General features: G+C 55.1%; 1 protein-coding gene across 13 annotated transcripts in view; it reads left to right on the forward strand.

The window, feature by feature from the left end:
- Nucleotides 1-12,936, forward strand: part of NCOR1 (nuclear receptor corepressor 1) — a 66,605-nt gene that overhangs the window by 42,230 nt on the left and 11,439 nt on the right. For 10 of the 13 annotated variants that reach the window (XM_061561737.1, XM_061561741.1, XM_061561740.1 and 7 more), the window contains 18 exons: nucleotides 278-404; nucleotides 1,064-1,206; nucleotides 1,335-1,627; nucleotides 3,556-3,679; nucleotides 4,382-4,640; nucleotides 5,144-5,272; nucleotides 5,735-5,901; nucleotides 6,557-6,680; nucleotides 6,891-6,986; nucleotides 7,533-7,642; nucleotides 8,151-8,259; nucleotides 8,786-8,923; nucleotides 9,172-9,258; nucleotides 9,610-9,896; nucleotides 10,405-10,464; nucleotides 10,603-11,032; nucleotides 11,808-12,017; nucleotides 12,553-12,840. In XM_061561737.1, the coding sequence (XP_061417721.1) occupies nucleotides 278-404; nucleotides 1,064-1,206; nucleotides 1,335-1,627; nucleotides 3,556-3,679; nucleotides 4,382-4,640; nucleotides 5,144-5,272; nucleotides 5,735-5,901; nucleotides 6,557-6,680; nucleotides 6,891-6,986; nucleotides 7,533-7,642; nucleotides 8,151-8,259; nucleotides 8,786-8,923; nucleotides 9,172-9,258; nucleotides 9,610-9,896; nucleotides 10,405-10,464; nucleotides 10,603-11,032; nucleotides 11,808-12,017; nucleotides 12,553-12,840 (3,181 nt within the window). The remainder of the gene's footprint in view (nucleotides 1-277; nucleotides 405-1,063; nucleotides 1,207-1,334; nucleotides 1,628-3,555; nucleotides 3,680-4,381; nucleotides 4,641-5,143; nucleotides 5,273-5,734; nucleotides 5,902-6,556; nucleotides 6,681-6,890; nucleotides 6,987-7,532; nucleotides 7,643-8,150; nucleotides 8,260-8,785; nucleotides 8,924-9,171; nucleotides 9,259-9,609; nucleotides 9,897-10,404; nucleotides 10,465-10,602; nucleotides 11,033-11,807; nucleotides 12,018-12,552; nucleotides 12,841-12,936) is intronic. The other 3 variants (XM_061561739.1, XM_061561745.1, XM_061561743.1) reach the window with 3 other exon arrangements.

The following is a 12,936-nucleotide window of genomic DNA, read 5'->3' on the forward strand; positions in this document are numbered from 1 at the left end:
ATGGGGAGGGATTTCCCCTAGAATGGTGCTGGACGAGTAGACGTGGGATGATTGGAGAGAGCGTTCTTACAGATGTAACTCGTCAGCGGTAGGGAATAAAAGTCGAACGTTCGGACTTAGAGACAGAAGGGAATAAGCAGAGCGGGTGACCGGGGAGATAAAACTCTAGACAGCGAGAGCAGCACAGCAGAAGGCAGTGCGTGCGCACCGTGGGGAGGGAGGGAGGGCGGCGGTGACGGCGTGCGGTGTTGGCGTGCGGTGTTGCTCTGCACCGCAGTCGCGGTGGAGGGCGCGGGCCGATCGCGAGCTGTCGCAGTGTGAGAGCGTTGCCTCCACCGTGTCCGCCCAGGACGACCAGGACGACGACGATGACGAGTCCGGGGTGAGCGGCGACCAGAGCGAAGGTGCGGCGGTGGAGACTCCTGCACACACACGCACGTCCCCTCCGAGATGGAATCTCCTCCGTGCTGTGTTCGACAACTGAGCTTTTTCTCGCTCTTTCTTTACTCCCATTGCTCAAGTTTAGAACTCCCTCGCGTCGTTTCCCCCCCCCCGCAAGTTCCTGTAATCTTTCTCTGTTGAAGAAACGCGTTTCTGCCTTTATTTTTTGCCGCTTGTGCTGCAGTTAGGGGCGTTTAGGTCTGAAGGTAGCAGCTGTGATATGAGAAGGGGTTTCTGAGGGAAATTGTTGAGCTGTGGTGCATACTGTTGATTTTTCATCGCCGCGAATTACAAAGCGCGTATTCATACATTGATACATCAATTAAAATCAATCTTTAAACTCTTATGCTAATGAGTTAAATGTACAACCGAATTTTATAAAAATGTCTAAATGCCGAGATACTCATCGCAGCGTAAAAATCACACGCAAAACATTTGCGCGTCTCTAAATCTGCAATCGAGAAACAATGCAAGGAGCTTTATCAAAACGAGGTTAAAAATAATGGCGGACTATTGAATGCAATCGTGAGTGGAATGGGAATGATGGATGAGGTTGCCGGAAGGTGGAACGGCGAAGCGCGGCTCACGCGGTGGTGCGCGCTGCTGCCCGTCCCCGCGACAGGCGGAGACAATAACAGCTCGGACACGGAGAGCGCGCCGTCCCCCATGGATACCACACGGCTCAAGGAGGAGGAAGGCGTTTCCGGCGGCGCCGACGTCAAGCCGGCCAACTCCGGGGCCGTGCCGCTGTCTGCCGACAAGGAGGTGAGGGCAGACGGCACCTGGCGGCATGGGCTGGTTTCGTTTCGTTCCGTGCATATCTGTACGATTGAATATTATTGTCAGTGTGTGCCTGTACATTCTTTTGCGTATCTGTGCGTGTGTACGAGCAGGATGCTGCGAAGGTGGAGGAGCCGGAGGAGCCAATGGAGGTGGACTCCAATGCCCCCGGGGCGCAGGTGAAAGCGGAGTGCAAGACGGAGGAGGAGGACGAAGAGGTGGAGCATCCGGCGAAGGCGGTCGCCGCTGCAGACGTCCGGCGTCCCGTCGAGTTACTGCGCGCCAACGAGGAGGAAGGGGAGCTGGGCGAGCTGGTGCGCCGGCCACTGGGCAGCGTCACGTCCATCTCCAGCCACGATTCGAGCGCCACCTGCAGTGCTGACGAGGGGGAGGAGACTGTGCCGGGGTAAGACCGGCGAGACTTCCGGCAAAGCTTCCAGGCAGCCCGCGTGCACGACGTTAGGTCGGCGTCGACATGGTTTGCACCGTGCAAATTATTGAGCGTGGGGCACCCGCTCGCGCAGCATGTGCTGCTGCTGTTGTGGGTATTGTGTGCGATGCCTCTGTGAAGAGTGATTGTTACACTTGAGTTTTTGCTGTCACTTATAATCTCGGCTTGGTGTTGTGGGTTAGGCCACGTGTTGACCATATCTTAAGTTTCCACTACGCACGATCGCCGGCATTTCCAGGAGAAAGAGGAGGAGGATGATGATGATGATGATGACGACAATTAGCAGTGACCCGTAGTGGCGGTGGCGTTGAGCACCAACGCTTGGTAAGGCACATGGTCCGGCACGTTACGTTTTCAGGGTGCGGGAGGCAGCTCCCATGGACTCTCGCCTGGTTGGAACCGCTATTACTACTGCACCATGACAGAATGACTACAACCCTGCCCTGCCTCTGGAGTTACATTTTTTGTTGTGTATCTGTGTGATTTAATCTTTACTGAGATGAGCACAACCCATGAGCTGATTAGTCACTTAAACTACGGAGGGGATGCGATGCCTACCAATGCAAAGTGTTGGCTCCAGAATTTCCGTGGTGCAGAAACTTTGAGAGACATTTTACGCCTCTCAAAATATCGACAATTTATCACTTTTGCGGCATTTATTGTACACAAAGTAATGGGATCATGAAAAATTTTATGAGCATTTTATAATTGGATGTTTGCAGCTGCAACGTAAAAAAAACATGCACAGGTAAAAATACAATGTGCTTAAGCTGCTCGAGCGAGATGGGATCTCGTGAGATTAGAGCTTGTTAATCTATGGTAGGCGTAGGGGGTGTGCGCAACGTGCTTTGTGTGCAGGGGCCTTAGAATATAAAATGTGACCCGACCGGGTGTTGCTGCCCTGGCTCCCCCGTGGGAGTCTCGTCCCTGTGTCTTAGCGCTTAGTCCCCTAAGCACAACATCTCCCATAAGCCGCGCTTAGGCAGGAGGTGGCCTCGTGAAACCTCCACGCGTGCATTGTCGTGGTCGTGTGGAAGCCGCGTTCGTGCGCGTTGAGTGGAAGCTAAGTGGGGCGGGCACATGGGCCCACCAGCTTGGCGGTCACATGGAGGCTGCCTGTACGTGCGACTCGGGCGTGCCAAATCCTCCGGGCGCCGCGTTGGGGTTGAGCCGTTGAGGTCGGGCCTGGCTGGCAAGGGCAGTCACTTTAGGCACATCGGCGACGTGGGTGTCACGCTGGCCGCCCACCCACGTCGCTGTGCTCTGTGTGGCTTGAGAGGCTTGAGGTGACGTTTGTCGGGAGAATGTTTGGAGAGCCATCGTTAATGTCTCTGGGACTTTTACGCCTCTAAAACTCCAGCCTTGTATGCACGTGTGTTTCATTAACACTCTGCCTGAAACGTGACTTGGTTAAAGTAGCACGGAGGTATTTGCAGCCAAGCATTACAAATCGTAATTCAACAAATTACTTGGTGATGCTGAACTTGTGGTGTTGTGAGGAAGGGCCATTCCCTCAGGCGTCATCTATTATATATTTTGTCTTTTTGGGCAATAATGGCTAAATTTAGTTTTGAGGATTGTTCGTCCACTTACCGGACCGTGAGTGGAAACGTTAATAATTAGTGCATTGTTAAACACTTGTACACCACGTGACAATTATTTTGGCTATGTCGGGTGTTGGAGGGTTCTTAACTACGCATTTGGTGAGATCATTACGTGGCCTAACCCAAAGTTATGAATCGCATTATTGGTTGTGAAAACGTACGACGTGTTAAGCACACACACACACGTGTTTAAGGAATGTGTCGCGTAAGATGAGACTCGGCGTCGGTGTGGCTTCCCGTGTAAAGTGCGTGTGCGCGCGCGTGTGTGCGTGTGTTCAGCACTGTGTCGCCCAAGCCGAGCCTCCTGTGCCCGCCACGCGCCATGATGATGTCACCGCCCATCAGGCCACCCGCCATGGACCTGCAGCAGCTGAAGCAGCGAGCGGCGGACATCCCTCATATGGTGAGGTGACACATCGCCCTCACCACTTTGCTCTGTAACCACTTTGCTCTGTAACCACTTGTGCGAGGTGGTGTGGACCGACGATCGCGCGTTGGCCGCTCGTTGCAGATGTTCGCGCGCGTATTACCCGTTGAACGCTACGCGTCGTCTGCTTCGCAGTGGACGTTAAAAAGATTTTGGGACGTCATTCGAAAAGAGAAGACCATTCTCTCCTGGCGCCACAGTCCAAATTTGACAAATTATAAAAATTATATAAACTTGTAACATACCTCCTTGGTTCTTTCGGTAAAGTCACGTTGAAGGAAAATAATAAAATAATAAAAATAGAACATAATAAAATAATTCTCACGACGTTTTGGCCACAAAGCAAGCAGCCGTCTTCAGGTGGAGAACAGGTCTGTCGAGAAGGCAGAGTCTGACCTGTTCTCCACCTGAAGACGGCTGCTTGCGTTGTGGCCGAAACGTCGTGAGAATTATTTTATTATGTTTTATTTTTATTATTTTCCTTCTACGTGACTTTACCGAAAGAACCAAGAAGATGAATCCCTGGAGTCACGAAAGTTTTAAATCGAAATTTGTAACATACCGCGTAGTATTCGCTCGCTCTCATAGAGAGAACGAGGTGGAGGCGCGAGGAGGAACCGAAGGCGAGCAGGAAGGCAGCCACGCCAGGAACCTGCCGTGTGTGTGTGTGCGCCGCAGATGTACGCGGCCGGCCCGCCGAAGGCGCAGGCGGACGCGCTCACCATGTTCCAGCAGCAGATCAAGGTGGTGGCGCAGGAGTCGGCGCTGGAGGACCCCGCCAGCGGCCACAGGCACGACGCATCGGACGCCGGCGGCCTCAAACGCGAGTCGCAGGATCCGGCGGGGGCCTCCCGGCGCGACTCCCTCGACGGGGAGCGGCACGGCAGCACCAGCCCCCGTTCGCTCAACCGCAGCTCCGCCGGCCTCGACAGAGACGGTGCGCTCCGTCGTACAGCTCGCCGAATCCGGTTTCTAATTCTCCCGACTAAAGTTCAAAGCGCTAATTAATTATCTCCATCAGTTTGTCTGTCGGTAACAGGGGAGCACGGTAGATTGTTTGGGGGTGTGTTGAGGCTCGACGGTGTTGTGCTGTATGAAAGTGAAGAGGAATGGTGCTGCTTACTTCGTATCGATTTTACATGTGGAATTTAGTTTCGGCAGTGAACTGAAAGAAACGCCGTGTGGTGTGTAATTAATCTGTGCGTGCTTGAACTCGTGGTAATGCACATTCGTGCAAGTGTAGCCGGGTTTGCGCGAGCGCGTCCGTTTATGCGCATACGGGATTGCGCTTATGTTCGTGTGCGCAGGCGCGCTTTTGTAAACGTCTGCTCATTTGCGTTTGTGCACGCGAGCGCTTATGCTACGTATCCGTGTGTGTGTCCAAGTGAGTGAGCGCGTGTGTGGTAATGCGTGCATATTCCGTGGGCCTTTGCCGAGCAGGCCGCTCGGTGGCCTTCTTCTACCAGGATGCGAGCGGCGGAGCGGTGCCCTCGTCGTCTCCGTACCACGCGTTTGTCCGCGAGACGGGCAGGGCCGGCGAGCTCTACCTGCAGAGGCACCCCCTGCCAGGTGCTGGCACACGTGCCGCTTCACAGCCACGCCTTCCTTTCATTTCAGCCGGGTCCGTCCGGGTTCACTGACCTGGAAAATATTTTCACACTCGGAATCGCACCTCATTCAGTCTACCTCTCGCTGTAGCTGACGGTCATGTGCCGCTTACTCAAGTCTTCCGGCGACCCCGAATATATTTGGTGAAAAATGAGGTCCCGATCGTAGCTCAGGTGTCGTGTTGGTGTTAAGCGGTGCTGCGAGCAGGCTCTGCCGAGATGGGGGGGCCCCTCATGGTCTTCTCGTTGAGTAAAGGTCGTGTCTGCTTCCCTATGTACTCATTCACTGTTGATTGATTGGATTGGATTTAAAACGTGCAGTTAATTGAGCTTTCGGTGGACGTTTAATTGAGGTGTGAAGTGTTAGAAACCGAGTTGTCACTAGCGCTGAGCGGCATCTGTGGGGGTCGTGTCGCCACTCCAGGCTTGCAGCCGGCCCCGCACCTACTGGACGTGACCCGGCAGCCCGTGCCCCGGCCGGCGCGGCTTGGCGCCATGCCGGGGCCCCCGCCACTCATCCCGTCGGGGAAGCAGGCCGGCACGGCCGAGAAGCCCACGGTCATCATGGGCGGAGGAGGCTCCATCACGCAGGTGGGACACGCATACAACCACAGCCGCATGCGCGCACACGCAAACAAAGAAAGTTCCCCCGTATAGTGTTTAACAGACTGTTGGGGCAAATGTTGTCAGGCTCGTTTTGCACACGAGGGGGTCGTTGGCCAGCACCACGCCTAGCCGCCTTTGTATCTCCAATTCTGATGCTTTACGCATCGCACCAGGTACTCGTTTAAGGCGACCGAGGGGAGGCCCCGGACCAGTTAAAATATATTTTCTGCCAATGTTCTTGGTTGTCACTGTCAATCGAGCTCGGGGCATGCTGGTGAAGTACGAGAGCAGCACGACGTGAAGTCGCTGCTGGGCAGCCCGAACCACCTGGCCCACGCCGCGCTGGCGCAGCACCTGCTCGTGGCGGACAGTGCTCGCGCCGCGAGCACTCCACCTTAGCATGCACACACTTCTTCCTCTAGATTGCACAACCACAAAATCCAGAGCACCTGCAAAAAAAAATTTGCATGAGAGGAGCACACTATAGCGTGGCACAGATTGCCCTTCTAACCTCTACCCCCTGCTCACCGCACCGAGTCATTCATGGTTGTGCTGTCATGCTTGTGTTGTCGTTGTGTTGTAATTGTGTTGTGCTTGTTTTGTGGCTGTGTTGCGGTTGTGTCGTACCGCGGGCACGCAGGGCATCCCTGCGTACCCGTCGGGCGCGGTGCACGCGCGTGTCGCCTTTTCCACGGACCCGGGCAAGGTGGCCATGGGCTCCATCCTCATGGGCACGCCGCGGCCCGCTGACGCCTCCAAACACGGTGAGCATGCAGCGTGCACGATTTATGCTCCCCGCTCTCAGCAGTAAATTACGAGCCTTTGCAGGGTAGCGGAGGTCCTCTGAAAGCCTCACCTCGTCCCATGACTTTTTGGGGAGGGTCCTGCCAAGTTTTCACAGGAGGTTGTTGATTATTGCTGCATTATGATCCCAGTTGAAGTAACTGTGCATGGTTGTCCGCGTGCACGTGCAGCGGCGGTGTCGGTCATCAAGCAGGAGGAGCTGTCTCCACGCGGGCAACCCGAGGGCTTGCACTCCCGCCAGAGCTCGGACCCCTCAATCCTCATAGGTATGAAGCCAGCGCTTGCTCATTGTCAACGAAACTAGGGTGGGAAACATTAGTCAGTAAGGCTTCTTAATGTGAGCCGACAGTGACTGATCGTCGAGCGCAACGACCACTGCGACCGGTGCCCAGCAGAGAGCGAAGCGCGACCGGCTGTGACGAGACGGAGCTCACGAGTGTGGGGATGAGGACGCTGACAGGGATAATATAGCACTTTCCTTATGGCAAATATGGCAAATTGAAATGTGTATAAATTTACTGAGTTCACTAATTGGCAAACCTGATATAATATTGGGGAGAAAATAAATTATTCAACCGTCGCACCAATAGTGAGTAACTGTGTGGACTACGTTTATAACTGTTTGAGTCGATGAGACTGAGAGATAGACAAAATAAAGTCCACAGATTTAACTAAAACGCCGCAGGCTGCCATCCACGAGACTTACTGGGATTAAAAAAACGACACCGACTGAATGAATACGGCAGGGCAGCCACTTGTGCCATGTCGCTTCACGTCGCGCGTGTCTCTCCCTGTCGGCCGCGGTGGCGCAGCCGGGCCCTCGGCGGCGCCCATGCACGAGGGCGTCGTTTCCAAGGCGTCGGGGCCTCCGGCCAAGCTGTCGCTGGACTCCTCCGTGAACTACCGTGGCTCCATCTCGCAGGTGCTGAGATGCGCGGCGACGAGGGTGGTGGTGAACTCGTTCCCCTAAAGGTCGCGCTCGAACTCGTGAGCGTTTTCACCAAATGTTAAAGCGTGCCTTTTATGCACCCACTGAACGGCTGTAGCCACAGTAAGGAACTCATTCAAATGTTCACTTTATGTTAAACCAGGTGAGAGCCTGTTGAGATTTAACTGTTTCGTGTACAAGTGAGACATTGTTTAAGCAAAGCTAAACAAAGAGTGTAATGATCATTAAGCCGAAAGGTGCTCACAGCACAATTTCGATTTTCAACGCATTTACTTGGAACTGCATGACTCGCGCACGATCAGGGTGGCGGACTTGATTATGTAAAGGCAGAAAAGGGGAAGTGAGGCCTTGAGCTGGGGAAGGAGGCCACTGCGTGGCCGTCACCACACGTAGCGGCCGGTACTGCATGGTGGCCTGCCCGAGAGCTGGTGCCTCTCCTTTCCTTGTTGCTCATTGCTCCGTGCCTCCCCTCCACCGCCAGGGCATCCCTGCGGAGGTGCTGTACAAAGGAACCATCTCCAAGCTGGCTTCCAGCGATGAGTCCACCGGCTCCGACCGCGGGAAATCGAGCCACCCAATGTCCTACCCCTGTAAGTCGCATTTCCACCGAGTGCACAGGCATTTGTACATCACATTCTGGGATGTGCTCGCACAGCCCTTTTGTCAAACCACTGCTGCATGAGGGCTTCCTCAAGCCTTCGCGGTCGTGGGGTTATTCGACATCCATATTTCACAAATATGGTCATTGAAGGTGGGGAGTGTATACGCTTTCAGTTGGGTACGTCACAATGATGAAAGTTGCGAACAACGTAGCGTGCGCATTGGTGCACGGAGCAGCCTACAATTCCTGTTTTATTCATTTGGTCACCCAGCCAAGCTCGCGGCAGGCTCAGTTCTGCTTAGCTTCTCGTTGGGATGCTGATCACTAAACTACCACTCTTTTCTATTATTTGTCTCAACTGAACTCGGTTAAACGCACTAAGAGTCTGTGAGTAACACTTTACAGATATGACTGAGTATACCTGCACTCGCCCTCCACTCTCCAACCAGCGCCGCTGCTCGTGCCGTTCCCTATTGCGAATGTCCGAGGTACCGGCGATCGGTGTGCATTTGCAGCTCTCCAGAAGAGCGCCGGCGAGGGCTCGCGGAGCCCCAGGGCCCCGCACGAGATGGCGGGGAGCAAGCGCACATACGACATGATGGAGGGCGACCTACAGAGGATGCACCGCCTCGCCGAGTCCAGCTCCTACGAAGGTGCGTGTCCACGGCACCGGCACTGCCAAGGGAGGGCCGTGGGCAGCGATTGCTCAAGCCACCTCGCGGAGGGAGTTGTATGGAAAGGGTGGAAGGCGACGGGCTGTGGGACCATCTCTTGTCGGTTGTGCTCGATGTTTTCTCACGGTTATGCTGTTGTAAATCGTTGTCGTACGAGATGAGAAGATGTTTACGTGCTCCAGGTATTGTATTGAATGAGCGCCACCACCGCTCTGCTGTTGTGCCAGGCCTGTACAGCCGAGCCCAGCACAGGGAGGGCGCCGGCGTCCCGGAAAATAAGGAGCGCGCATCCGTCCTCGGGTCCATCATGCACGGTTCGTTTTGCCTGCAAGCCCTGTCGCTCATACGCCCACACTCCCCATTTAAAGTTTGGTTTCGGGGTCACAATGGAGGGGCGACGAGGTGGAGTTTGTACCGTCTCGCTCTGTCACTAACGTAGCTGTGCGCCCATTACAATTAAAATAAGCACGCAATTTTGATTTGACTACAGACGTCCGCTTCTTCTTCGTCAAGAGTCCCGTTATTGTACGAATTGTCTGTAATATCAATTCCATTTCTTGTGAAGGTGGGGAAACTAAACCGTGGTTCAAGTCAGTGGCTCAGCCAGCATCCCCCGTTTGGAGGTGGCTTGAGATGGAGCGTTGTGTGTTGGCACGTGCGAGCAGGCACGCCGCGGCCCCACGTGGAGCCGGAGGAGTTCCACCGGCGCGAGAGCAAGCAGATCAAGCGCGAGGACATGTCGCCCAAAGGGGGCGGCTACGAGGGTGGCCTCGGCAAGGGCAAGCCCTACGACGGGCCTCATACCATCAAGGAGACGGGCCGCTCCATCCACGAGCTCCCGCGAGCCGACGGCCGTAAGCCGGCCGAGACGGCGCAGCAACAGCAGCAGCGCCGCACCCCCGAGGTGATCCACGCGCCGACGCGGGTCCTGCACGAGGGCTCCATCGCACAGGTGACCACTCGTTCCTCTGCCATGGCCTCGCATTTCTGTAGCGACCACTGTTAACAAGACAAGGAGGAAAGGGAGCTCGGATGGGTTTTGGTTTGGTTTCTCACAGGTGCGGAGCTCCAGGTTCACGGCCATTTGTACCCGGGGTACAGCAGCCCAAATGTATGCAGCTGTGTTTATAAATACACCTTGTTTTGTTGTGTGCGAATTTTTTTACGTGCCAACGGAACCACCTGCGCTTGCGTTCCCACTGCGGTGCGTTGCCCCCAGCTGGTGGTCCGGCACAGCCGGTGTTTTATTTTGATGCTGAAAAAAATGTACAAATCGAAGTGTGTGTTCTTAGTCACGAGAGTAAGTTTTTACTGAAATAGCTTCTTATACCAAGAAGCGTTAATAATAAGCATGCACGAAGAAAACCAGAGAATGCGGCGGCAAGGCCATCCCTCGCGGGAGAGCGTCTATGGTGTAGGTGCCTCATTGCTCACCCAAGCTCTTCCCATTCACACTCCAGATTGCTGGGGTTCATGCTGGATCAAAAATCCAGCTTGCCACAGCTGTAAATTATGTGCTGGTAGGTCAAAAGAAATTACACATTGAACCCGAGTACCCAATTGAAGAATTTTTCACTCATTTTTAACGCACGCACCGGACAGCGGCGATCGAGCGGGAGTTGAGCGTCCCCGTGCGTGCGTGTGCGCGTGCCTCACAGGGCACGCCGGTGAAGTACGAGAGCAGCCTGAAGCACGACGTGAAGTCGCTGCTGGGCAGCCCGAGCCACCTGGCCCACGCCGGGCTGGCGCAGCACCTGCTCATGGCGGACAACGCTCGCGCCGCGGAGAGGGGGGGTGGCGTGGGAGGGGGCGACGCGTCTTCACGGCAGTCGGGCGACAGGGGGGCCGGCGGTGGCGGCGGTGGCCGCTACGAGGAGGGCAAACCCGAGGACCTGTCGCGCCTGCGCTCCACGTCCGTAGTGAGCGCAGTGCCCAGCTCATCGGTGCTGAGGGGCGGCCCCCATGACGCCGGCAAGTCCCAGCTGAGCCCCGGCACGTACGAGGAGCAGCTGGCCACGATGCGTCTGCCCGTCGGCTACCAGGGCTCCATCGCTCGCTCGTCGCCCGCCCTCGTCCGCTCGTCTGAAGGTGCCGACCGCAGCCCGAGCATCACGGTGTGGGGAGTCTGACCGTCGGATCTGTGGTCACGGTGATGCCTGGTTGCATTAAACCGGGCTTAGTTTGTTATTGGCTGTTTAAAGGAAGATGCGGAAGAAAAAACACTGCTGTCGTTCCGCAAGTTGGTGCCCAGGTTGTGTCTGCTGGGCTTTTCGGTGCACATTTTAAACTTACTAATGTTAATGTCAGCAGTCACTGTGGTGGCATGACTGCTTCTTCACTTCTGTGCTTGATAATACAACGTCACTGCAGTGAAGTTAGTGGAGCATACCGCAAAGTCACTTTAACGTACTTATTTTTCCTCGTTAATGTAGCCTGAAACTTTTGACAGACACTCTGGAACTCGCAACGTAGGGGCCCTTCTGCTTGATGGGATCTGTTTTTGGTTGCAGATTCCATGAAGGGAATGTGTATTAAATCTAGTTTTTATTTTCCCTGTGGAAAGATTCCAAAAATTCTGATGCAGCAACTGTTGTTAATAACAGCTGAGGTTGTGTTTTTCCGACATAAATCGTTGGCACCCACGTAGTCAATTAGAAAAATCCTCCCAGAGAAACTGAGAAAAAGGAATTAGCTCGGCTGAGGGTGTTTTTTTTTTTACTCTGGCTCATCACGGTGGCCTGACTAATGATGTCACTAAAAATTCTGAAAGATTCTTGAAAGTGCCGGGGAAGAGAATTCTGTTCTTGCGGATCGTGAGAGTGCCGACCCACATTAATCGCGGAAAAAAACAACTCTCTTTCAGGGAGCATCACGACGGGCAAGCCTGTGTCTCACGAGCGCAAATCTACGCCCACGCCGCGCGACAACGCCGCGCCCAAGTCTCCGGGCTCGGTGCAGGAGCGGGCCGGCACGCACAGCCCCTACGACACAGCGATGCGCGACATATACCGCGCGCATCTCCCGCTGGGCTTTGACCCCGCCAACGCCGTCTACCACCCGGCCTTCCTGCAAGGCGAGCGTCATTGCACCCCGCACCCCACGCGGCGCGCCTGCCCACCGTAAAGAAATTCAGACGAAGGGGGGCTTAATCACCTGGCTTTCGGAATCGCATCCAATCTTGGAACCGAAGTTTTGGGCGGCCGCTATGGTCACAGGGCCGCAGGCCTACGTGGTGGGCAGGAGAAGCTACCACAGCATGGTCCCCTTGTTGTACTGTGATTCTGTGCTCCCTCTCTTCAGTAACCGGCACTGACCAGCGTGGTGAAGTATGGTCAAATAACACTTTAAGTGACGGCATTGACCGAATATGTATATCCTCCAAATAGTTTCACATTTTGGTTTCTCAGATGATCACTGCCAAGGGCATTCTTTGAAACGTCATGGAGCATGGCTGCTGCTGTAGCGGTGGTTCCTGTTGCTGCTGTGTATTGGCAACTCGAGTGCTCTGTAATGAAGTGTTGGAGCCTGCGAGTGAGGGAGATGGGTGAATGCGTGGGGTAGCAAGTGCAGTTGTTGACGCTCGTCTCTGGTATTGCGGTTATCTTTAGCGGTTGGGCCTTACGCTCTTAACCCCGCAGCTCAGGGATACCTGATGGCGCGGCCTGGGACGGTGGGGGCCCGACAGCTGTCACCGGGCCCGGCCTACCCGGGTGCCTACCAGCTGTATCACCACCACCCGCACGTGTTCTCCGAGTCGGCGGCCGTCATGGAGAACCGGCAGACGCTGCTCAACGATTACATCACCTCGCAGCAGATGCTGCGCCCCGAGGTGGGGGGCCGGGGGCTGTCCCCCCGCGACGTCCCCGTCACCGTCTCCGCCTACCCCCTCCACCCAAGTACGCACGCACACGCATGCACGTATGCATGCATGCGCACACGCCACAAACTCGCTTTTTAGCCATCTCTTAGAACTAGAGTGGTTGGGTTTGTAT

This window comes from Lethenteron reissneri, chromosome 28 (assembly GCF_015708825.2).
Source record: "Lethenteron reissneri isolate LAM-NWPU_2019-01 chromosome 28, ASM1570882v1, whole genome shotgun sequence".
NCBI lineage: Eukaryota > Metazoa > Chordata > Hyperoartia > Petromyzontiformes > Petromyzontidae > Lethenteron > Lethenteron reissneri.